We start from the raw sequence: 27,981 nt of genomic DNA on the forward strand, positions 1-27,981 counted from the left end.
CTAGTGATTATTTTAAAATGTATTTTATTAAGTTAAAATGTATTTAATGTGTATATTATTATTTTTTTTTTAATGTAATTAATTTTTTTAGTGCATGCAGTGCTCATTTTTTATTAGTTGTACATCATGTCCTATATTTTTTGTGTACTGTTTATGTAAAACAATCGATGTACTGCTGCTAATGAGCCTTAATAAAATAAAATAAAATAAAATAAAAATAAGAATCAAGGGATAGCCTGTAATTGTGATTTTTATAACAAAAAAAAAACTGGGATCTCTATTATAACACTATCTCCATAAAAAGAAGTACTGTTCTAAAAATCACAAATTTTATGGAAAGGAATAATTTTAAATCTTTTGTAGGGTATCTACCATACCCGTGGCCCCGTCGTTGATGCGGCTTGACAGTGGGCTTGACAGTGGGGTTTTGGTCGGTAGGAATCCGACATAACCCACGGCCCCTTCCCCGGAGGCCGTGGGTATCTATGCAAGATTTCCCCACTTAAAAAAAGAGGGTACTAAAACTGCATGATACTCTAGGAAATTTTATTAAAACATTACAAATTGCATTAAATCTAAAATAAATATTAAAAATAATAAATAATACGGCACTGGAATGATTTTAAAGGAATGCTTATTTACAACAGGGAATGTATACAAGTCTAAATAATTGATTTTTCTAAGTATTGTCTAGATTTAATACTGATAGCATAATAATTAATAACAGTTAACATATTGGTAGCTAATATTTATACACTTTTTTACATGGATAAAAAATTTGTGAATATGTAATGTTTTTTACAAAGATTTTTAACTATTAAAATATTTACTACGTACTTATTTAAACCACAAATTTAATTAAGTCTGGTTTCCCAAAATCCAACCTGAGATGATTTTTAAATAATATTTTCTTTGTTTTTGTTTTCTTGGTTTTCTTTTCCTAAAAAATAATTTACATAACACACTCGTCTAGTGCAAATGTGTCTTGAATAGCGATATTTGTGCCATGTGCCATTCAAATTAGGCATTTTTTTCATATCACGGTGCATTTACATCAAACGAGCGAATACTCATTCAAACCCCACTATTAGTGTAAACTGGCGTATAGCATAGTTTCGTTGTTCTTAGGGTGTTCGAAAAGGTTATATGCTATGTTCCAATACTGAACTGTACTGAAACACTGAATACAAATTTTCGTTTACACTAAAAGATCAGGAAAGAATACTCTTACTCTAGCTCTAGCTCTTACTCTATGTTCGTTTGGTGTAAATGCATCGTTATATTACACTTGTGTGTATTCTTTTCTCAACATCAACGACCAACAACAGAACCAATGTTTACAATATTTGAGTCGTCTAGAAGTCTACAACACAAATAACTGTGGAATGCTGCGAAGAATTCGATCTGTGAGTTAAATTTTGTATTTTCATTTGCAAACCGCCACCCATTTGTCATCCTGGCACTTCTGACAATCAACTCTACAACACCAGTGGAAGGTGCAGTTACACGGCTTGATGCTAGATTTCCTAATGAGGTCGTGGCCTCGACCACAACACAACAAGTCGCAAGAGCCGGTCCGCGATGTTCTGCCAGTACGGCAGACTCGGCCTGATGTGCCTGATGATTCGAGCTTGGGATCCGCTTCGCAGAAACTGGGCGATCTAAGAGCAAATATATTGTTAGTTAAGATTTGGGAAGTTTTTAAAGATTTTTTAGGACTGAATGGATATGTACTGATGGATGGCGTGATGATTGATGAATTAAGGTATTTTCTGTGATGTTCTCTCGTAAGATATAGAGTTATTAGAATCTATTATTACCACAGAAAATTAGTCTATTATAACTATTTTAAATCATCGTATTGTTATGATATTATGATATTTAATATTATGTTAATTATTATTTCTGGAGATTTGTCAATCATTTACCTATAACTTATATTTTAAAGCGTTTATTATGTATGCTTACTTTTCGAAGAACAAGAGGCTCGTTTTAGGCGCCGGTCGCGGTCGACTCTTCCTTCTCCCGCGAGGCCTTCCTCTTAATATTGACACACCGTTGTTAAGCTCTTCTTGAGCAACCATCAGAGCCTGAAATTAAATTAAGTTATACATAGAAATATAAATTGATGAGACATGGAAATTATAAAAGAAAATTCACTTAAAATATCGGCCCTGATCCAACTTTGGCGAACAAAAGAATATTTGAATATAATATTTTTCATTAGGAAATATAACTTCGTGTCTATTCCATCTAGTTTATTATAATGACAGTATACCTTCCTCAAGTTTAATCCCATTTGAAATTAGCAAAAATAAGGTGTAACATCTAGGGTATCGCATGTGACTCACCTCTAAGCTTTTTCCCGAAACGAACTTTTATGAAAATACCTTATAATATAACGCAAATTACCTTACGATACTGCCTCTTAATAGTGGTCGCTACAACTCTGAAGTCCGGTGTTGCTCGCCAACACGTGCGCACTTGGCAACTCCCGGATAGCCCGTGGCATTTGCACCGGACCTCCATGTGAGATGCTAATATCTGAAAAAATAAAATGATTTGGAATACAAAAGAAAATCATTAAACAGTATTGATGGAAAAAAAACTTATTTTTTAACGGTGCAATTACATCAAATGAGTGAATGCTCATTCTAACCCCACTATGTCAAATTATTTTAGTGTAAACAGGCGTAGAGCATTCTTTCTTTGTATTTAGTGCGTTCGAAAAGATTTTATGCAATGTTCTTATATTGAACAACACTGAATGCGAGTTTTCGTTAAAAGATCACGAAATAATGCTCTTGCTCTAGCTCTAGCTCTAGCTCTATGTTCGTTTGATGTAAGCATTTACATACCTACTATAGAATCAAATTAAGGTATCTGCGCATAATCGAATATTGAATGAATACATATTTTGTTTTTCTAAGCCTTCATTTGAAGTAAAACTCGTAAATTGCATTATTTACATCGTACTTTGTGCCTACATACAAAGCGTATATAAATATCTATGCCATAAAGAAAACAAGACGATCTTCCTTTCATTGGCAATCAAGATAACATACATTTTCTTCGGGCAGTTAGTTAATAGCGAAATGAATTTTATTTATCCGTATCTAAGGATATACCATTACACACAATGTAGTCTCTGTTCATACTATTCACGCCGTAATTCCGCTCATCTTAGCCGACCCCTCGGGACGCGAGTCGATAAAGTTATTGCATTCACGTCACTCATTTTTCAAAGGCGGCGAACGGAATCATAAATCTGTTGTAGCTACGTGACCACATCTCGCCACAATTACACGAACCACCCACCGCTAGCTCATAACATTTACATAATTAAACGCCTCAGTGCAATCACGCTGACGTCTTAATTTCGCGAGCGCCGCCGGCGAAATAATTTCCCAAATTGAGTCGGTACGAAAACTTCAAATAAATCGGAGCAACGGCCCGCCCTCCTATCCCGGTGCCTTAATAACGTGGCATTAAGAGCGTTCGCGATAGAATTCGCCACCCAAGACGTTTGTAATACGACGTAATGAAGCTGGAATATTAAAAATGGAGTCGAACCGCTTATTATGTTCTCACCTCAGCGGGCGATTCGTGAAATACGGCGGGTTAATGTGGGCCCGCAGCCGGCCCGACTATCAATAGTTTCAATAAAGCCACTTTCTATAACACTTTAGCCGGGCCTCGATGGGGCTAATGATTACGTTGTATTGATTTATTATAAGGTAATTTCGAGCTTCGATTGTATCTCATGTTTTATTTGCATATTTTGTGTAGACATAATAATATATGGATTATTATCTTCAGTTTTTATAGATTATGATTTTTATCATTGACACTTTTTGTATTATTTTTAAATTATACCTTTAGTACACTACCTACTTACTTTAATGAAAAATCATAAAACACAACCAAAAAGGCACTGCGTCCGAGTTTACTTTCAATCTTTGTTCTCGCTATTAACATCATTGTAATGATTAATGTATGAATATTAAGGTACATAATGTGAAGCAGTATTAAAAATACATAAGTACATGTCATCAGCTACTTTAATTGAGCCGTTCATGAATATAAAGTGTTTATGTAGTGTCGATGGACGCACACATTACACCATCATTTCCGACGCTGAGTAAATATGATGTCATTAAGAACTGGTTCAGAAATGGTAGCAAAAACTAGACAAATAATGATACAGTATGTTTTAACCTATCATTATATACAATAGCCCAATTAAAAATGCCCCGTAGTATGTAATTTTGTTTGACGCGCCTTGTAAATATCGCGGAGGTGACTTTGTCTCAAGGTTGTTTTGGGATTTAAGTACAACTTTAGATATTATATAATTACGAAAATTGCTAAAATAAAACAACGCTACTTCGTTGTAATAATGAGTTTTATACATATACGATCTTACGGCAATTGTCACATAATTGTTTCTTACGGATAAATAAGTAATTTTCTTTTAAACGTCCGAAATAAAGTTTTAATAGTTTTGATTGAAATAGGTAATTTTTGTATTGTTTTCGGTAAATAATAGGAAGAAGATTTGGACGATGCAATATTGCTCTCCTATTTATTAGGATTGCTATTTAACGCCAATAGTTGACGATAATTCAACATATCTTGTTTTCAGAGATACATGTTTTATAAATATGCTTGATAAATCACAAGAAGTCTATTATTAACAAACGTTTTTGGGTATTTTGTATTCTTTACTGAAGGCATAGTAATGTAATACAAATTTTTACTCTCTTCGATTCGTTCAAATCTACTACATAAACAGCATAATGTCATCCATGCTGCGTACTTACCCATTAATCTACAGGAAATAAATACTTGTCTTTAGCAATATCTCAGCTATCGTGAATGTTTGCGTAATCTCTTGAGCGATTAGCACTGAATAATGCTAATAGGTTTGAGATGACCGAAGCTAATGCGACGGACAAATGAATTACTAAACCATCGGAATGTCCTAGAGTCGAAGCTAGTCATTTCATAAAGCCGCCTACTCGCGTATCTGCAGCTGGGGCAACATTGGAATTGTACCCTTAATTGGCTTCGTAATTGTGATTTGTATAGGGCAAGCAGGGGCAATTTCGAGAACAGCTGACTTTGCTCCAACCGCCTCGCAAACGAGATTGTTCCAAAATATATTGTATATAATATAATATTGCCCCTGCGGCAGGTCGGTGAGTAGGCCGGGTTTACTCCACTGCATTTAGAATACTCGCGATATCTTTTCAATGAGGCATTTCGATGGATATATCTAATTAATAAATACCACTTTCCATTTGGTTCATAAATTTTGTGGAACTAGTAATAAATCGGTGAAGTCGCTTATTGGATGATGCTAATTTGTAACTACGCAGTTGATTTGTAATTGAATTGAAGAGGTTCCGAGTGACCTGAATGAAGTCTTAGAATTTCAGATGATAGATTAGGGAAAAATCCTTGATACGCTTTTAGTATGTATCTGTAATATTTCATAAATGTAGGTAGAGGTTACTTTTTGTTTTGAGTATTTGTTCGTATCTTTTTCTTAAGATATAATATAGAGTAACTTGTATACATGTGTGTGTATATGTAGGCAAACTAAGTCTGTCTCTCTAGAATAGAGATTCTTCAGTAGGTAGGTACCTCTTTCCGAAAATTAATGAACCCAAAAATATATTTTATACATCCAAAATCGAACATATATTCCCATCGAGTTCTAATTTAATAAAAGATTTCAAATCTCATTTACACCGTGTTGTCGATCACGTAACGCCGTATGCGTGCATAAGCCAGCCGATAATAGAATTAAATTGTTTTGTGTAGTGTATGGCCTTATAATACGTACTATATAATATTGATTTATAGTAACAACTAAAATTGTATTGTATTCGTTCATGCATTGAGTTGTTTATTTAAAAACAAGCTGAGACACCTTCGATCTGTAGGGTAGCGAGTAAATATGTGAAACAGGTGAATATCAATGAAGGTTCCAGAAGGAAACAGTGTCTGTAATTATTTCGTGGTTATAAAGCGTGTTGCAGAATTATAAGGGCAATAGTCTACGAGATTTGGAAGATAATCTCGAGATAATGCGAGTTACGAAGCCCCATAAGCTTAATTTCATTGCCAATTTGGTGTTATTAGTTACTCATAAAATGGGCTACATGTTCATATTGAGGTTATTTTCAATATCATAATATAGTCAAGGGCAATTAAAATCAAATCCATAATCTAATACACGCATAACAAAATATTAACTCTTCGAATAGATTTTTGTAATATAATTATCACTTCGGTTCTCTAATGTGATACCTAATTTTGTGTGGGTTGAGATGTATCTTTTGTTAGTCGGCTGAAGAAAAGTGACCGTTGTTACACCGAAACAAACTTTGAAACACCAATTATTAAATAATATACCGATTAGGCGTTAAAATATGGGTGTATGTTAAGATTGTATTATAATTACAATATTTTTACATGAACTCTTTTAGTGTTATTCCAACTTAGTGCAAATAAGTATGCATTTTTATTTAATATTTCAAAGTTCGGGATTCGTAATAGTGCAATTGTTAATTCACATTTTTTGGGCTCTCTAATAAAAAAATAAAAGCAGAAGTTATCCTCCTTATCATCCTTCTATTGTAATGTTCAGATTAACACCAAACTGACTTCCACCAAGTCACCCAACTGTTACACCACGGTGCAATAGAAGCCGACTTTATTTTGACATTAATATAAATATCATCGCAGGTTATTACGGCGAGCGTGTCTAACTGAGATCTCTCTGGGAGGCTGTTAATTATATCCCCACAAAACAAAATATTAGAACGAACAATGGTCAAGTGTGGGGTCCGGACCACCGCCTGCGTTACATATTTGTAGCTAATTCCCGTGATAGGTCATGGTTATGACGTCAGATGTAATTTAAAAAGTTTACGCCTCTACGAATTTTATACTGTAATCACTTCTTCTATGAAGTGTATCTTGATCATGATTGAAGTACCAAGTACCTACCTAATGAGTGAGTAGTTTACGCATTACCCGCGAGATTTTTCTCATTTGGGTACTGAAAAAATGTCAAGAATTTTAATTATAAACGACACTTGTACATACACATATTAATGTGTACAAAATTGAAACTGGAAAATTTTTAACAATAAAAGTCATTGTTCAGACTTATAAAAAAAAATATAATAAATCTGTAGAAGGGTCAATTCTGTACATTGAAAATATTGAAAAATAAATAGAAATAAATAGCAGGGGGTGTTACTGGATCGATACCAAACCCAAATATGTGATTAAAAAAATTTTTGTCTGTCTGTCTGTCTGTCTGTCTGTCTGTATGTGAAGACATCACGTGAAAACTAACGGTTCGATTTCGATGAAACTTGGTATAATTACACCTTATTATCCTGGGCGTAAAATAGGATACTTTTTATCCTGGAAAAATACGTAAAAAAAAATTAATCTTAATTTTTCAGTTTTATCCATAGACGTTGTTCTGTAGAACCGCGAACACACGTTGCGTATTATTATAGGCCTAGCCGTATTTGGGTCCAATAGATATTTATAAGATGTCATTGTCATCTGAGTTACTCAAAATGGAGAAATAAACCATCCACGCGAAGACCGACATCCGCGCGGACGGAGTCGCGGGCGGAAGCTAGTAAAAAAAATAAACGATCACCTTCTCTTTCGTATACATAAAAGCTAATAAAAGTTAACAAATTGAGCATAATCTCAGTAAATAAATTATCATAATGAATAGGCTATAATTATAATATTTCATTCTGTATCCACGGAAATTCATATAGTACTAATCTCCACTTTGTGCCATAAACGCAACTTTGTTACTTAATTATCGTTAAACAGGGGCCACAGTGGACGACCATAAAATGTCAAATAAAACCACGTGTTTATATTAATTTATGTAATAAACTGCTTTTTTGCATCGCTACTGGATAAGCTAGTCGTATAATTGTTCACATTAATTTTGTTAATTTACGACAAACTGACAGTAAAAATATCTTGAAAATTCAATGGCAATGATATTTAGTTTTCCAATTTTGCATTACGATATTAACGTGAAAAATAGCTTGTGTAGGTAATATCAGTACCTGCTATATTGTAGATACTTCCTCTATACGTCTCTATACGATTTCTAAAATTCAAAGTTAGTTTATCAAGAAATCAAACAAAATATAAAATAAATCATATTCCAAGTTAACTGTTTATCACCTTCCAATGAATCTATTAGGCGTTATAAACATTATAATTAAAAGATTTCGCAGCTTCGAGACTATTTAGGTGAAATAAAAAATAATAATAGTTGTAGAAGACGTAATTATCTCACTATAAATGTCACAGACAACCGGCGGGCGAAGCCGCGATATAAATTAGGCGCTCGCCTCCACCATATAATTAACCTCTATAAACGAATCACAAATTAAATAATTTGTACCTATGCGCTGTTTGTATTATAAAAAAGTACAGGCGTGAATAAAATTGTTTAAGTAATTGTTGTACATTTTTTAAATTACGCGTGGATGATAATTCTGGTGTTGAGGTTTAATTATGAGACTATAGTTAGTTGATTTTCTTGATAATACTTTTGTACCTATGCATTACTTAGTTGTAAAAACTACTCAAATGATACAGAAGGATATATCTAAACGGATTCTCTAGCTTCTAGTCAGAAAATATAATATATATATGTATATGTGTAATAGCTATTTTCTCAAAAATGCAATGCGAAATCTATTATGCTACCTTAGTGCCTACTTTAGAAGAATGTAGAGACGATAATATTCTTAACAACGTCATATTATGATATTACTCATGGTATACGATCAAATTCCATAAGTAAAACATTCAAACAGCATTTCAAACTATACGATACTGTATTTAACAACGACTTGACATGTTTATTATTAGTAGAGGCTTATTAAATTATAATAAGTAATCCGGTACGGTAGGTCCGGTATTTTGGCTTAGCTATGCTTAGCTCCCAGTTGACTGGCGTGGCAGATTAGTTGATGGACAATAACAAATCAGTAAGTGACATATTTATGTGTGAGACACGTGCTCGACTCGACTGTACCTCATGATTTAACAGCGGACTTAGGCGGGCTGCGTGTTTTTATTTCATATTTTGTTTAATATTAGATTAGCTTGACGCAAATAGTTTTGTATTTGCAATCAACATGTGAAGGTAAACTTTGGTTATCAGTTTAAAAATCAACTCGTTTTACAAGTTGATAAGTTTTATCGTAATAAAATTCGATTAAGCCTCGGTATTGATATAATGAACATTGTATTTTATGAGGCCGTCACAGCTGCGCAATATAATTGTGTGTTTTAAGTGAATGTACGGGACCACCCAGATTTGTGATTACAGCCACGCCCCTTCACTTCGATTCTGGATGTCTTTAACGCCTTCGTCGACCATTTTGTTTAGCCCTTGTTTATATACGACACGTGGGCGGTGAAAAACAAGGTATTAATAATAGAATATTATGATGCTCTTATTTGAAATAGGGTATAAAATGCTTATGTTACTGGATGAGAAATTCAATGTGATAGGATTTGGTCTCTAAAATGTTACTGATTGATAAGCTTGAAAGCTGTCGCTTAAGTTTTTTAGAATACCTAAATGGATATAAAGAAACGATGTTTTTTTTAAGAAACCGTACCTCTAAGTACAGCAAGTCTCTCTTTAGATATAAATAATACTCTATCATTTTCTTGGGTCAAATTTACTTGCAAAGCTCATGGAAATCAAAAAAATATTACATAAACACGTACAATTTAAATAATTGCAATAAAATTATTTCACATTAAATCATTTATATTGTTTAAGAGTACCTACCTAATTATTTCTGCATGAACAAAAATAACAAAGAAATTTAAAAGTAAGCTTTGTGATTTCACGTCCAATTAGTTGTTAATTTTGTATTCACCCCGCGGCAATACAAGTAGGTATTCCTCTAATAAAGAAATTGGAGGGCCATCAACACTAGTGCAGTCTTTTGGCTCTCTTTGTAGATCAAACGAATTATATACATTAATTCAATCGTCTTGACTCTATTCTATTGGGGATAAAAACGCTACTCGATTATAGTCACGTGATCCCTTGCGGGTACTTATAATAGTCATAGGTAATATATTATGAAACAGTTCCCCTTAACCTGTCTATATAGTATATACGCTTTTAATGTACCTATAGATTATGCTTATTCTATACAGCCGGTGTTATTATTAGATATCAAAGAATTCTTATTTTTCATACTCCTACACTGTTTTAAGGTTTTGAATTGATAGACAAAGATAGAAGAACATGTCATATTGTTAAATTCTAAATTTCGTGTAATCAAAGGTACATGTAAAAAAATACTTGTATAAACTTTATAAGCATGCACAACGAGGTAGAGCCGCTTTCTGAAGAAACTTGCGTTTCACTAGAAAGGTAGGTATACTTTCAACATGTGAACATACGTTGTAATTTTTAGGTTATGTTTTAATAATTAATAAACTATAACGTATGCACGCGATTAATACAAAGAACATAACTATTTAAGCTACAAGCTATGCCGCGCGGTTTCTCTAAGCCTTTTGTGTTATTCTACTTAACCTACATCTCTGCAAAGTTTCATCCAAATCCATCTATTAGTTTTTTCGTGAATGAGTAATAAACATCCATCCAACCTGACAAACTTTTTCGTTATAATATTGTAGAAATCTAACTATACTCACCGATCTACCCGCATTATTGTTATGCACATTAATCTTCGACTGCAGATCGTCCACCTGGTCTCTAATATCCAGAAACTTCTTCGAGAACTCGATGCCATACGCTAGGTTGTGCGAGCAGCCGCTCCACTCCCATTTGTTGGCGCGCAACCGCCCTCTGGGGTCGTGGGAGGCCCGGTACCCCACGGGGTCGCAACCGCAAGATAGCAAGCGGCCTTGTGCGCAGGCGCGGGCTATCGAGTGGACCACACCCGCGGCGGTTAGCGCGTACAGGAACGAGGACTCGCGGAAACCTAGAATTTAAAGTTTATGTTATGTTGGTAAATTTATTTAAAACATACTGATCATTTAATCAGTATGTTTTAAATAAAATTGCAGATTTGTTGTTAAAATAGAAGGCATGGTAATGCTAGGTAATGTTAGGTATAACAATTAAAAAAAATATATACGGTCGAATTGAGAACCTCCTCCTTTTTTTAAAGTCGGTTAAAAAGAGCGTATGCTGAGCACACTTGCCAAAGTGCTTCATTGGCAAGATTCAAAGATACCAAAATGGTCGCCTACTCGCCTTACTCCATGACGTGATGGTTTCACATCAAAAAATGAGAAAATGTTCCAATAAATTGTTAATTACTACAAGTCAGTTTTTAAAAGAATTTGTAAGTTTTTATGGGACTATGTACAGCAACGTACGCATTAGCGATTTGTAAAAGAAAATAGAATTACTGATCACAGAGCGTATATCTAGTATAAAGTTACTCTATGTGATTACAATTTTTTCTACAAACAACTAGAACTCCCAGTCTCCCATTCAACTATTAGTGTCTTTGCCTTTATGTCCGCTATATATTCAAGAATTATGTTAATTAACTTCCAATAAAAGCCTCTATGCAGGAACATCAATGAAAGCCTGTTTCTTTAATTTCCATATATTCAGTGTGGTCTACGCAAACTAAGGATATAGAATATAGATGTTATTCTGATCACTAATAACTTTCATAAACACTTAAGTCGTAAAAATTATAATTGCATGATAACTAAATAACGGCACTATACTTCTATATTTTTTTCAAGATTATTTTTTACTTGATTAATTACTTGTAGTGCCTATAAGTTTAGCATAATAAACATAATTTTAAAAATATTTCGTAATACAGGATGACGAAATTGTGCACATATTTTCTCTATTCTTGTGATAGAGATAAATAAATACCTACTTATTAAATATTAACCAATAACTATTAAATTAAAAATTTGTATATCTAGAAGCCAAATTCATACATTTTTATAACACTTACTAGCTGCTCCGCGCGGTTTCACCCCCGTGGCTCCGCTCCTGTTGCCCGTAGCATGATGAAATATAGCCTATAACCTTCCTCGATAAATGAGCTATCTAACACCGAAAGAATTTTTCAAATCGGACCAGTAGTTCCCGAGATTAGTGCGTTCAAACAAACAAACAAACTCTTCAGCTTTATAATATTAGTATAGATTTAGTATCACCACACCGGTTCGTAAAGTTCTATCTCGTTCGTCTACACCTACAGCTACGACCGATAATTCACAATTCAGTAATTTTAATAGCTACAGATCAATGTATAAAACGGCGAAGAGTAATATATAACAAAACAATGAGGTATTTATGAAGCGTACAAGTTTAGCGCATATCAGGAGCAATATCGCAAGCCATCAGGAAGCCGCTAAGTTCGCTCTAAATCTTATACATAATCCTAAGATGTAGGCAGCATATCTCCGCTGTATCTGTCGCATTGCCGCCAATACCAAAGAACGCGGACGTTCGATCGAACATTTATCTATTCTATTGCAATAAATTAAACTGTGAACCATTCGAGATGCGAAGATAAGCTATTGCCTTCGGACAATGTAATCTTTTTACCTTAAACAGAATCATAGGGTATTTGCATTTGACTTAGGTTATGTTCGGTCAGTTAATTGTCGCTTGTAACTCTCCGAAGGTTAATAATGTGCTATTCTGGCTATTTCATTGTGTCGGCCTGAATGGACGCTGTGATGTTGGTATTAAAACGATTTTAAGAGCCCTCATGCTTTAATAGGCAATTAAGATGCTGTAAGCGTTCGACCACCTGCTCTCCGATTCGATTCCTGGTTTTTATAGTGTTTACGGTTATCTGTAATTGATAAATGTGCGGAATTCTTTTCCTTATACTACAAGCAATTTATTCTCTGCGTAATCTTAAAGTGTCTTAAAAAGTCGTGTTGTTTTAAATTAAAGGGTTGATGTAGATGCTAGGGCTTAAGAGCTTTAGCTAGTTGATTTGATCTTAGAATTCTTGGGTTTTAATTATAGACTTGACTTTATAATGATTTGTGCGTCTTACATTACAATTTATTTTTACTATGGGATGACTTGACGAATTAAAAATTATAAATAAATGAGATATATTGTAATGGTTGTTCAGCCAATATAAAAAGATACGTTATTAAATTCAACGTTTTTTTTTGAGAAACTGTTCTTACAAGAGTGCTAATACGATTACTTAATAACGTTTGAACTACGCTACAATATTTTTGAAGACTCTTTTTCTGTAACTCTTTTTATAAATAGGTACATCATACATTAACAGATAAAATACGAAGACTAAAATGCTAAATATATGATTATCAGAGTTACTTCTAGGAGAAAAGTACCAATTTACATAGTCATAACTACAATAGCACAAAGGTCTCATGAATGACGAGTTACTATTAGAAACTACAGAGAATACCTATAGAAGAAAAAAATAAAATAAAAATAATTCTCACAGTGCATTAAACGGGGCTGATGAATCGATATCAGAATCGAGTAAATTAATTCGATTGTATCGAATGATTAATACGATTGCCGCGTTATCAATGGATTAGGATAGTGAGCAGTCTAATTGACGTCGAGATACGGTTGATTAGAATTAAGGAGTTTTTATTTTGGGATAGCGTGATATGATGCATACACAGTGGGCTAATTAATACCAGTTATTTTTATATTTTTTTTGGGTATGGGATATTAAAGACGTATAAAGTGACGTCCATAAAAACTTACGAAAAGAAAATGAAATTTAATAGAGAATTCTGAGTTAATAGGTATTAGCGTGTTTTGAATTTGTCTAACTAATTTTGCCTATGACTTGTGTAAACTACATATAACATAAACTTTAAACATAAGTATAGGATGGAAGAGGAGGAGGATATAAGGAACATTTCTCATATAGGTTCACTTCGATTTAACTTCCGTGGTATTTTTTTACTATTGTTCGCTCCAGTAACATAAATTCTATATCTATTCGCTTTAATTCTGCCTTCCAGTAAAATAGTATTAAAAATAAAGCAGTCGTGCCATATAAATCAAATGTACAATACAGTACGAGTGAGCGCATGAAAGATGCATAAGTTCGTAAAAGTCCTCGATTCTAGGTCATCAAACTTACAGCAAAAACTGGACAGCACATGATTTAGGATGATTCAAGTATAATATAATGATAATCATTATAAATCAAGCATTATCTGCTGCGATCATCTCTTGTCAAGTGAATTAATACTTTGTGATTGGAGGGACGTTTAGACGTCACGATACGGTTTGTCGTGTCGTGAAGTTTTGACACTTTTAAGAAGAAATGCTTAGTTGAAGTTTTAAATAATGGACGTGGAAGAACAGAGGTGATGCTTCACGTGGTACAGAATAAAATGTAGTAGATTTATTGTTATATTATTTTACATATAGAGTTTTGGTTAAATTATTTTAACATGACCAATTTAAACAGAATTTATTCCATTATAATTTTAAGTTGCAAAATGGCATAATTTTATTGCATATATTGTCAAAAAAATTAAAGACTACGGAAAGAAGAGCTGATAAGCTTAAACGTTTGTAATTACAGTCTGTAGAGAGCAGGACCTCATTTCTACAGAAATGATGATGATGATGAGGTCCTACTTTATGTTTTTTTCAGTTGCTTATCTGAACGTTTGTTACATACATCTTTTGCCTACTGCATTATTTTCTCGCTACGACACCACAAAATATCGTATCATATAAAACACGACCACGTTATCAATAACATCGGTTTCATTTCCGAAGAATGTTACGGTGTACCGGCCGTATAGGGCGATTATTGTTTATTTATAAGATTCCGCTTTTTCCAAGAGCCCAGTGACAAATTTATATTTGCTGATGCGTTGAAACTCGATAGCATCGATCTGTAGCAATATATACCACGCTCGATTGATCGACTTCGAAGGTTAGAGTTATGGGTGACCGGAACGTGTGTATTGAGGATTTATATATAATAGCTGTTTTGTTTGAATGTTTTATAGAGTAGAGCTGTTAAGTTTTAGTAATAGTGGTGTGGAATTAAGAATTTAAAAGTTTTGTGACACGTTATTTTGATTGAATTTGAGAGATTTTCACAGGCTTTGTGTCTGCGACTACGCTCGCTTAGGGTTTTTTTAAGGTAGTTCAATAATGTAGTTTAGAATTGCATAGAAAACTATTAAAATTCATTAATTTCAATTTGAAAGGAATGTTACACTAGTGAAATTTAAAACTATGTAATATCGCTTGTACAACTCATAAAAGAGATTGTGAAGCACTTTCAAATGTTTTTAGTTTCACATTTGTTCAAATTAATCAACTACATAAGAATAAAGAGTAGTGTATTTAATTCCTGTAGACTAATATGTTTATCTCGCAATCTGGATTCTTGATCGATTCCAATGCATTCTACTTATACGCTGAGCTTTTTAAACCAAATACCGCGAATCGCGAGCGGGTGAGAGATTTTAAATTCTTCCCTTACACTTGTATCTTTGCTTTTTATCCACCTTTCAATAATGCATGACATTTAATTATTTTTGGTAACGCTCACGAAAAAATATGTCTCAGGATTTGGAGAGTGGACATAAATAAATATCAAGCTAATCTTATCTTCTCTACATCTAATAATTTTAAAAGTACCAACGTATTTACGTTTTTACAACATCATGTCACCTGTTGAAAATTCTTTAATATCCTATTAAACGAGAACAGGGAGATTATTTGATAATTAAGAGAAGGTGGCATAATTTCTTTTACAGGAAATTGAGGAATTGGTAATTTGAGGAGCTTTTTTTTTCTGAGCCATAACTAAGTGACATGTTATTTTTATACTTGCTATATAAATAAATCCATATTTATTTAATAGGTACGGTACTTAAATTATGATAAACAATATCACTTTGAGTAGATAAACGATCACGTCGCGCTTCCCAGAACCGCGGATAAAATAAAATTGGCAAATCTCCATTCGTGCCGTTTATGGAAACGGCGCCGGAGCGCAAAAAATTCACAGCGCGCCTAAGTAAATACAAATTTCAATTATCATATCGTACGTTTTATTTTAACTCCAATTCGTTTTAAAGTACTGATAAGGGTAGTAAGCCAGTGGAGCGGAGCGAAGAGAGAACAATTTTCTTGAGAATACGCGTAAGCGTGAGCGACGGTAACTTTTGGACTTCAGAAAGTACTGCCTTATTGATATTATGTGTATTAACGCTAATAAATTACAATCTAAATAATTATTGCCCAATGAAAACGAAATGTAATTTTTTTAAGGTATGTGATTTATTAGTAGCACATTTTGATAAAATTATCTGCAAAAGCTTTCTCGTGAATTTAATTGAAACTTTAAATTTCAACTAGTATAACATTTCAGTTTTTCTATCCTTCATCTTTTGCCAACGCTGAAAAGCTCTTCGCTCGTACCACTAGAAGATGGACCTTAACAGACCCTTATGTAATCGGATGCGCATAATGCAAGGTTTTTCCAAGACCCGCTTGAGGTGGTCTGCTTTTTCCATATTGTGCTACAAAGTTTTTGAAGCGTGTGCGCAGCGTGGTCACTCGATGTGATTTACGAGTACCGTGATTTCGATTTAACGTTTTTTCAACGCTTCTCGCGTCCGTGTGTATAAACTGTAAATTTTCTCAGTATACTGAATGAATTAACGACTTTTTTGTCGAGTATACCTAATTAAATAAGGGTATGGTAAGGTTTGTGATCTGTTTAACAGCAATTGCCATTGTGATTCGGGTTTTTTTGGCTTTACGCATCTGACTATGTAAATGCGGACGTTACCAGCTTGTTGAATAATTAATTAATTATTAAGTCGAGTGTTGATCCCGTTCTCAAGTCGGTGGGCTTCTTATTGACATACTTCATGGGAAGCACTGTTTTCAGTATATTTATATTCATGTAGGAATTGCAATTGCAATGAAGAGATCACAGGTGTGTAATTTTATATTGTCTTTTTATTATTGAAGTTCGTAACGAATCTAAGGTGAAAGAGTAACTTAAAGGCTTGAGCTTTACGACTTTCGTCGTAAACACACCTGGGACTGATTGGCTTTCAATAATGAAATCAATATTTTTATATAACCTGCCTTTGTTCATTTTTATAGATTTATTATTTGATGTATTTCGTGTGGTTGTATATTTATTGTTTATTAATATCATTTTTAGGTAACTATCGTTTTACAAAACATGATAAAATATTTTATTATATAGGTAATTTTATTCACTGTATTTATGAAATTTTAAAATAGGTATTTTACGGTAAGTAAGTATAAAGTTATAACTTTCGTTAAAACCGTGAAATCGAAGACAACTTCCTATAAGTTGTTTTAGGGCCGATTTTTCAATGCTTGGATAAAACTTATTCGTCGAATAATATGTATAAAACTACCATTTTAAAAACGTATTTTAATTGCCCGTATCTGACAGTTTACTTGACATTTTAATATTATCGTGTAATACTTTATTGGACGGATAAGTTTTATCCAAGCATTGAAAAATCGGCCCTGTATCTAACAATAAGCTTAAAACTCTCAAAAGCTTCGAATTCTTTGATCTGTATTTCCGACTAACAAATGGACAAGAATGAAATGATTTAATATGTATTGTAATTTAAATCAAAATAATATTTTTTTTAAGTATTCCAATTAAATACTGCGTAACTATAAATTGTCAGTACTTGTAAGTAAGATTGTTAGTTTATTATATTATTTTCTAATAATTTAATCTTAAAATAACTGTTAATTTAGTCAAGACATGTATGAATGTATCACACCTTGAAAATAAACATAACATGTATAGCATGCACCTGTATCTACGTAGGTAATGCGTAAATAGTCTAGAAAGACATTTCAGTTATTAATTTTTACATTGCTAGAGATTATTCTATACCATAATTTGACTCTAATTACTAACCGATAAATTAACAATCTTCCAATAAACCATTAATTAAAAGTTTAAAACGCTCGCAATTCGCTTCGCCCGCTACATAAATCCGAAAATATCACAATTTTAATAGTCGCGTCATACATAAATATTTATCCACATTTAATTAACTTTTTACGAAAGCGTCAGGCCCAGAATTTTGTGCCAATTAAGGCGTGTGGAAATGGTTTAGATTGTGCGTTACGAATTGCTAATTACCAAAACCGAACAATGAGTCCTCGCGCCCCGGGTTCGATGCTCGGCTGAAGGTTATCCAGAACTTTGCCCATCATTTAGCTATATGCAAAGGAATCGTAATTGTTTGAATTTTTGGGATGAATTATGGAGTTTTAAGTACCTACTTTTGTAAAGGTATGTTTGAATCAAAAGGTTGATGTTATAAAACCTATAGAATCCGCCTAATTGGTGTGTAAGTATTTTAATTTTTAGATGTTTTTATTATATTATATTTTTTTAAGACTAGAACATTATATTAAATTATATTCTTAATTTCATTTCATTTTTACATGAAACCAGACACGTACAAAACGCAGTCACTCAAAATTTACTTCTATTTGAAACCAAACAATTCACACAACAAGCGTGAAGTACCGTTTCTATTACCCTCCTTATAATTTTGCAACATCATTACCTTTACCTAATTAAGTACTTAAGCTCGTGCAATCCACTGAACAATGGAAGCTCACAAAAAAACACTCAATGTCACGTCCGAGCCGGGAACGCAGTACTCTGGACAATTTCATATTTTTATGGGCCCTTTTGTGTTTTTTCTCACAGTTGAGACGCATCCGAAGGAGCACGATTCGGTAACGCGCCAAGGAGATGTTATCGTGGCCATTAGATGTCGGCCACATTGAGACATTTCGACACGTCCTTTGGTCTTAAAATGTTATTTTAGGCCATTACAATGACACCCCTCCCGCCCCTTGCATTAAATATTGACATGCGTTCTAATTCCGCGAGCCATGTTCTGCGATGATATGAAATTAAGACGTCACATCGCTCAAGAGAATTCCCACGACATGCTGTCAGATAAGACATGCTCGTTTTTGCAGCATCATAACCGCGCATTGTCTGTCACCTGACACGTTGTTGATATAAAATGCCAATAAATGTCACTTTTTTATGACGTTCGCGGCGTGGATGCTGGTCACGTGCACTCGATCGTATCGACACGTCGTCCCGCCACCCTGCTATATGCCCATTGTGCCGACATCTGACGCGTCATCTCAGATCTTGCGCTAATCTCCCCATCATTGGCTATTAGGCGAGGTCGATTCCAACAATCGTCTCATTAGCTTCACAAAAGTCATTAAATTGTCCTCATTGTCCCTTTACATAAGCGTCACGTACACAAGAGCGCTAACAACGTGTGGAGGATCTCAGGGAAGCGTGACGAATTCCGTAACACATACAAAATGGGACGTTCGAGCGCTCTTTCATCGATGCAGATACGTCGATGAAAAAATCCAACGGTCCGGAATCATTATTATCTTTCTTCGTCGATCATCGATCGCTATTATCTTATTTAAAAGCATCTCTTAGATTTGTTCTCTTTTTTTCACCCGTCAACGTTTCAATTCGGGACCCCAACAATGGGCAAGTTAAGAAAGATGTTTAAGTATTTAGTTACGCTATTTTTTCACTATTTTTCAATTTAAACAGAATCGTGTTGTTGAAGGGCCGGAAGGTGTCGTTCCGGCGCGTTAGCAATACTAATAGAGATCTGTGTCTCGCACACAATGGCCAGATTTACGTATTTACGGATAATCTATTAAACCTGTCAAGTTGTATCGCAATCATGTAGTGCTGTCAAAATTACCGTCAAAAATTTCACTATGCATGTCCATTTTCGATTTCATTTCAAAGATTATTTTAAATCATTTGTTTTTGTTTTGTAGGTAACGTCAGTTTTTCTAAAATGAGCACACCCTTTAGCACACCCTAACCAAAATCGAATACCACAAAAATGCAGGTTCACGATTACAAAATATTTTACCAGAGGACGTGTAGGATATTAAACAAGTCTCACTGGAATCCGTTCAGACAATTTCAGTTAAAATATTAATTGGTGAGGTGAGGGAGGGGCGTTGGCCGGACCCACACGTAGCGTGAAATCGCGGCCTCGGGAGCGAACCCACCTGGCAACGAAGGTCCGTCTTATTATTTGTTGTCTCCCATCTTCCATGCTCGTAAATTTCCACGTCAACGTGTGCGACGATGGAAAAAACACAAAGCCCTTCACACCCAGAGATACAGACATAAAGAAATCTGTAAATACACGGCATAATGCGACCGCATTCCCGACTGTATTAATACGCGTAGATAATTTTTCGTCGTAATAAATTCGGATCGAACCGCTTGCAATTGGTTCAGTTTATAAAGCTCATATGCGAGCTGGCTCGATTGCCACCTACGCGGAATGACGCGGGCCAAGTAATTGCTTGTCAACCGTTTGCGACAAGGCTTTCATAAATAAATCCGTGTGTTTTACTATCGCTTTGCATATTTTATTATCCTGCATAATGAAGTAGCGTCTTGAGGTTGACATGAACAAAATATGGGTATGTTTTACAGTAGTGCCCCTGTAAGTACTTAGACTTCGTGTCTTGTAATGATAAATAATTAAACAAAGAGACGTATTTGTGTCTACTATTTTACTGCGTCTTTTCCATATTGGCTACCGCTTTTACTATATTTTCTAAGTTATTTATTACGTTTAGGACGTATGTGAAACTTATTTACTTTATTTTATGAAATATAATTTTAGTTGTTAATATGGATTTTTAAAATGAATGCTTACATATTATTTCCTTCGTAAGCTATACACAAGTATATATTTTAATATCCTGATAAAACGGTTTTATTTATTTTTTAAGTTTCATATCAAATTGAAAATGAATTATGATTTCACGAAAACTAGCCCCTATCCCCTTTTGATGGGAACGAAAGACAAAAACAAATAATCAAACGCGCCTATAGTTTCATTAAGTAAGTATATCCATTGCGAATGAAATCTTTTTAAAAGCTTTACTAAAGAAAAATACCAAAAAGCACCTCACCTCGTTTCATCAGCGCGCTAGCATGCGGGTTGGAACTTTTCGTCAATAGGCTTGTACAGTTCCACCTATGCCAGCGGAACTGATGCTGGCACTCCTTCACAGCTAGCTGCAGACCTTCGAAGGCGACAGACGCGGTGTCCGGCGCATCATGGCAGATCGTCCTCTGCTCTCGGGTCAGGCCGCGCACGAAACGGCACGCGAGCGCAGAGTTGAGTTTCAGAAGTTCGCCTCTTGAGCTGTAATTTTAGATAATGTGTTGAAATAATGTACTGAAAATGTACTTATTTATAAGGTACCTACTATTTCTGAGTCGAAAGTTAGAAGATGCATGTAAAATGTAAATTGCTTATTACTTTACACGTAATAATCAATTATGATTTCAGTTCAGAAAATCTTAAAATCATTGCAATGTAGGTACGCAAGACTACATTTGTTTTATATGTTGGATGCAACAGAGAATAATGATTTCTACAGGTAAGTCTATCATTAATACAAATTATGTTTATTTCTAAATTAAGTTTATTATTTATATGAGCTGAATATACCACATTTGCTAATAAATTTAGATATAAAATAGTCGTTGATTTACTGTTTATAAATAGATTTTCCGCTTCATACTATTAATTCGTAAGCTGTAAATGTCGTATCGCAAAAAGTTACACGAGCCTGTAGACCAATAAGTCACGGAACACATTTAATTAAGATTAATTTTATTAATATGTAGACGTTACGGTGTATAACATAGTTTTATGCCATCTATAAATAAAATTAACATAATTATCTAAAAGTCATCGAATGTCAATATCGTACATTTTATATTATAACATATTACGCGTTAATTGGTAGCCGTTCGAAAAATAAACGTCATTATAATTAATTTATTCCAAGCAGATGGTATCGCACGGGTTGAGAATAGTTGGTAAATGAAACAATTTGTAAGGGCTCCCGTTCTCCGACAAATATTTGTGAAGTATTTGACGGTATAAGATTTTAATTAATATTATTGTACGGGGTTTCGGTCGTGGAATGTTCTGTTATGGATTGTTCTCGAATCTCGTTTGATTAAAGTTGCTGTTGATGCCTCGTGAGCGACCACCCGCTTTGACTTCGGGTAATACGGATATTAATATTATTAAATTACCACACTTAACGTTTGTTGAGGTATTAATGTGTTGGGGAAAATTATTTTAATGTTTGGAACATGTCGATATAATTTAATATAATTTTCCTGTATAGGATAATAAATGTGAGAGCATCAAATTTTAGGTCCGAATATATTCGTTTTTGAAAGACATATTTTAGTATAGGGGAGAAAATTTTTATATCAGGTGCTATGTTGCAAAGCTTTTATGTGTTTTGTATAGATAATACGTACCTAATGCTCACTGCATTTTTATTATTTTTCCTTGCCTTCGAGCTTCAAAACATACACAGACTTGTTCTTATTACATCTTATAGGTATTTATACGCACAATTTTCAAAAAGTGTCACAATAAAATTATTAATAAAATAATTTTAACCGCTTTTCCGGGTCAAGATAGCACGCATCAAATTCACGTTGATCTGATGTCTTGTGTCTACGTGATTCGACACTTAGCTTTATAGTCACTTTGATATGAGCGAGACGTGCTTTTGTTACATTTTTTTAATGTTTATTTACTTGCAATGTGTGACTGGTATTTAGGAAAAAGACTTGTTTTCATTATTTTATCTAAATATTTTTACTCCATTTAGATTCAAATAGGTTTAACTTTATTGTGGTTATAAATACTTAAAAGCTCCTTTATGTTATTGGGGAATTGATAATGTACTTTTATAAGTTACACGTCAAAAACGTAACACTTAGAACTCAATGAAATAATTAATATGTAAAAATGCTCTAGAATGAGCTTTTGCATGCTTTGCAAGTTACGTATTATGTAGATACCGGGTATATCTATTTTTCCATGTTAATGCTGAAGCAGTAAGTATAACTACATTAAATCTAGCTCTATGTTAAAATTCGTCATTTTTCATTTTTAGTTCACAAAGCTTTTAGCATTGGGAATCAGAGCTTTTTCATTACTATCCCTATGTAAGCTTAGGTCTTTAAAACTATGGATTTTGATACGTTTTTTTTATTTAGGTAATTAATAGAGTGATTTCTCAAAGAAGGTTTTAGTATATAATTTGTTAACTTTCGACAAGGTGGGCGACGTCGCAGCGTAAAGCTAGTTTGAAATAAGAGCTTTTTACTAATTACATTTTCAGACAAAAATCTGGCTCCTTATTTTAAGGTTAATATAATATGAGGTCAAGATCTAATTCCTTTCACTCAAACAACCGTTTATTTTAATTCTAACACGCGTGTCAATTGTTTGTACTCGTTACTGACTCATATTGTTTGGACTGTGTACTTTTCTATTTTACTTCCATGAATGAGAGCGTTCCTTATCAGTTCTGTTGTAAATGGTTGAGTTTGTCAAGATATTATAGTGGTTCTGTATATTAGTTATAATTGTGGTTCTTAGAACTGTTGAATGTATGTATGACTCAGTATGATCTTTGAAAATGGTGCGAATCTTGGGTGGAACTATAAACAGATAACAGATAGCTTAAATGCTCATTTATTTATATTTATACCTATAAATATAAAATATTGAGATCGTTTTTATAGTGTGTACCTAGTAATTTTAAATACGAAAGCAGAAATATAGATTGCGCTGGAAATTCTATTCCGTATTTTCTACACATATATTATAAAGAGGAAAACTTTGTTTGTTTGATTGTAATGAATAGGCTCATAAACTACTGGACCGATTGTAAAAATTCTTTCACCATTCGAAAGCTACATTATCCACGAGTAATATTGGCTATATATCATCATCACCAACAGGAGCGGAGTAATGCGGGTGAAACCGCGCGGCACAACTAGTATCAAACAATAAGAATCAAAGTAGAACCTTTTCAATACATTATATGCGATTATATCAATACAATAACTTGAATATTATACTTTTCAGTTGTCTATTTCACTTTCTAATGGAAACACATTTCCACCGAGCGAGGAACACTAAAAATAATCGTAACAAAGATAAACAGTGTTTTCCGTCTTTGCATAACTGTTTAAGTTATCTCAACTCTTCCCACGGTCCGGGAATGCGGCCGTATCATTAAGGGATGCTCGGAAAACGAATTATATACATTTAATGTTCTTAATGAAACGCAATCATTATAATCGTTATCATTTTTTGCATCTTTCTATTTATTAATACGCGGCTTGGATGTTGCGTGTGACATCGTGTGACGCACGACGTGAAGGAAAGCTACATAGCATGCTATGTGCCTTTTCCTTACACATACAGTTATATGTATTGTAGTTTCCTAGTGCAGTCTTTACTCAAAGGTATTGTGAATACTAGGTTCTGGGTTTTCAGCTAACATACCAAATTTCATCCATCCATCCTCACAAACTTTCGCGTTTTTAATATTAGTAGGATTATGAGGTTATAATATACGCGTTCCAATAAAATCATTTGTTTCAAATTTTCATACATTGTAACATGGATTTGGTTTCTTTGACATAATAAGGTTTTATGTAAATGTTTTTAACTGAATCTTCACGTTTTAACTTTATCTTAAAAAACGATGTAAAAAAAAGCATAATATCTAAAAGATGCAATGTAGTTTTTGATAGAGTCATTTAATTAAAACTTTTGCCGTTTATTCACATGTTTTATTTAATATTATGTATATTGTTATATACTTAGTTTCTATTTGTCTTTATTGAATTGAGCACATATTACAGAAGTAAATCATTACAATGTAATTACTTACGTCAAAGTAAAACCACATAAGAAAAATATCCTAAAGACAGCAAAAACTCTACACACCTATTATTGGAATGATTTCCAAGCGCAGCTGCAGGTGCATAACGCAAACAAATATTATTTATATCTCTTATTGTTTAACCTTTTCTTAATCACAGAAAAGCAAACAAAGAAGTGTCATTTAACCATTAAGGCATTCATTTTGCCTATATTTACTTCTTACCAATATGACACAGTACTTTGTCGCTGAAGTAGAATTATCGGATGTAACCAACGGCTTTTTTAGCATCGTTAAACTCAGTGATCCAATTAAAAATCCGAGCTCAGCTTAATATAATTGCATCGAAAATTCCACGCGGACGAGATAAAAACAATAATTTCGTGCTTTAAGCGAACGCCAGTAAAAAACAATAAATCTGAGTCGGACTGATGAAACGTAGAGATACTCATTCAGAAAGGTTATTTCAATACAAATTACAGCTACTTGCGTTGCCTCTCTCTGCATACCGACGATTCTGCACATACTTTTCTCGACGGCTCTAATGCAGGATGATCCTAAGTCACCTTTACTGTGTCCAAATCCCTGCCTTGCTCAAAATAACATAGAGGCTTTATTTGCATGAAAGTCACAATAACTTACGACGTTCCGTAGTAGAATTTGCAAGCTCTGATTGAAATTCCATGTACCAACAATGTGTACGATGGCTTAGTACCTATTTGTACGGGTTATAATCTACAATGGATAAGTATACAGTGTGATTTGTTGGCGTAACCTTTAAGTACCAATATAGGCAATTAGTACTAAAGATAAGGGATTCTTAACGCAAAGGAGTTAAGTGTATTGAAATCGATCGAGGGAGAAATATTTCTCGAGATAATCAATATCTCGGGAATTTATTTGTTATATTGGTTAGGCTTTTGGAGCTTGATAAAGTGCAATTAGTCTAGGTTTAGTTTCTTTGAAAGTCTGATAAGAAATTACTGTTTGTACTTTTAGCTGTCTACGGGAAATGGATGGACTTTTGGAGATAAATGTTTTTATGTCAAATTAATTGATAGATACGGGGATTAATAATGTTATGAATATATTATTATCTCATTAACATATTATATATTTAAGCAAATAAGCCAATTAATGAGCAGATTATTATCAATTTCATTTAAAATTGAATACTAAACATGGATTTTATAAAACTAGAAGCGATTTTGTGATTAATTATTATTTAATTTTGACTGCGTTAAATTTCAAATTAACATTCGTTATTGAGTCATTAGTTTTAAATAGATTTTAAATTATGTAGAGTCTTCTTATGTATGGCTAAGCCATAAGATATAAGTATCTTGTAAAATGATTTGTTTGTTCATTTGGAAAAGAATAAGTACATACTATTACTATTATAAAGGCGAAAGTTTGTATGGATGTATGGATGTATGGATGTTTGTTACTCTTTCACGTAAAAACTACTGAACCGATTACAATGAAATTTAGCACACATATACAGGGTAACTTGGATTAACACATAGGATAGGTTTTATCCCGGAAATCCCACGGGAACGGGAACTATGCGGGTTTTCCTTTGAAAATGCGGGCGAAGCCGCGGGCGGTAATCTAGTAAGTACATAAAATTGTTGTTATCTTTTAATGTATTTACTTATTAACAATAATGAAAATTTTAAATAATACTTAAAAAAATGTAATTAATTGAGAAAGTTTGGAAACTCTATGTAAACTCTTTCAATAATATTGAGCCGTTGCCACAATATTGCAAAAAAAATAATAAGTATCACATTTGAGAATCGATCGAAGTTTTGCAAAATATAAATCATCAAGTTATTTACTAGGTAATCGATTGATTAATGCGAAATATGGAAATTTCATTGCGATTTATTATATAAATACAAAGCTTGTTCATTTAATCTATTTGTATTGCAATTTGCAATATTTATTATTTAGCGCATGTTAAGCAGTCGCCGACTTTAATAGACAGGCTTGAGTCTAATTTGTGTGGCTGCCAGCGGCATCCATCGGTGGAATATCAATCACACAGTTAACTTGTTCATACTTCATTATGCAGCCGCGTGCATATCGACGGCTATTAACATCGGCAGCATTACGGTCTATTGGGTGGCCCGACTAATAATTGTCACCTCTTAAATTTACATGCATTATCATTAGCATTATTCATTAAACGCTCGTTGTCTACTTACGTTTTGCATGATTAGTGTTCTGATGTTTTTGTCTCGTATGCACTGCGACGCCCCATCGTTTGACACTCGTATCATTACGATCTCAGTGATTAGTTGAAGTACGCTAATGCAAACCAAATTACCGAGCTCTACGAACCATAATACCGTGCTTGTTTGAATGTGAATTACGCGCGCACACGTCTCATTACAATAATAGGTATTGTGATTTAAATTCACATCGATCCGTGAATAGTTATAAAAACTCACCTCGCCATGTTCAACAGTGGGACGAATAGGATTATTATCGCTGGGAATGTCCAGGACATTCTGCAGTTTTCCCCGGCGACTCTAGCTATATTCATGTCGGCAACACTACATCCTCGTATTGTCTCATCGTTTGCCGTTCACTTGCTCAACTTGTACAGAATCGAGAGCCACACATTTTTAATACACTAAAGAACGAGTGTAAACTGGTTCGGAAACATTTTACGAATAGTTAAGTCCGTGCGGGAATTTCATGGTTTATCGGGCGTCAATTAAAAAGTATTAAAAACTATTTGTATCGCTGAAATGGACGTTATTGATTGCTAATTGGGGGAGGGTCACCGGCACGGCCGCATCGGAGAGTTCGGTTCGAATTCACCACAGTCGATTGGAGTGTATCAAATGTTTGTTTACGTTACGCCGTCGGCGCGTTGCCGTCGGGTTGTCTATAGAGCGTCTTTGGCCGGGCATGGATGTTCGCGTGGGACGCGAGGCGTGCTCTCCGCGCCGCCCAGACGACGAGAAAAAAGTTTAGAGGGGCGTGCGGCCGCCGCCGGCTCCACCTACTCGTTGATTATCCTTGTTTACGCAATTATTCGTCGATATTTCGGCACA

General features: G+C 34.0%; 1 protein-coding gene across 1 annotated transcript; it reads right to left on the reverse strand.

Annotated features, from left to right (window-relative positions):
- Positions 1-1,186: 1,186 nt before the first annotated feature.
- Positions 1,187-27,981, reverse strand: Wnt10 (Wnt oncogene analog 10). Its single transcript, XM_090108207.1, has 6 exons — positions 27,370-27,981; positions 21,107-21,342; positions 10,759-11,048; positions 2,413-2,544; positions 1,969-2,090; positions 1,187-1,661 (listed from the first exon to the last, which is right to left on the reverse strand). Exons 1-6 carry the CDS (start codon positions 27,462-27,464, stop codon positions 1,427-1,429), a joined length of 1,110 nt encoding a protein of 369 aa, XP_089964333.1. The 5' UTR covers positions 27,465-27,981; the 3' UTR covers positions 1,187-1,426.

This window comes from Colias eurytheme, chromosome 2 (assembly GCF_061535395.1).
Source record: "Colias eurytheme isolate Ceu_HAF_F1 chromosome 2, ilColEury1 Martin Lab GWU primary, whole genome shotgun sequence".
Taxonomy (NCBI): domain Eukaryota; kingdom Metazoa; phylum Arthropoda; class Insecta; order Lepidoptera; family Pieridae; genus Colias; species Colias eurytheme.

Coding starts and splice junctions, on each gene's coding strand:
- Wnt10 (XM_090108207.1), bottom strand. CDS start 27,464: ATGAATATAGCTAGAGTCGCCGGGGAAAACTGCAGAATGTCCTGGACA. Junction 21,343..27,369: donor CCACTGTTGAACATGGCGAG/GTGAGTTTTTAT, acceptor CTAAAATTACAG/CTCAAGAGGCGAACTTCTGA. Junction 11,049..21,106: donor TAGCGCGCTGATGAAACGAG/GTGAGGTGCTTT, acceptor TTTAAATTCTAG/GTTTCCGCGAGTCCTCGTTC.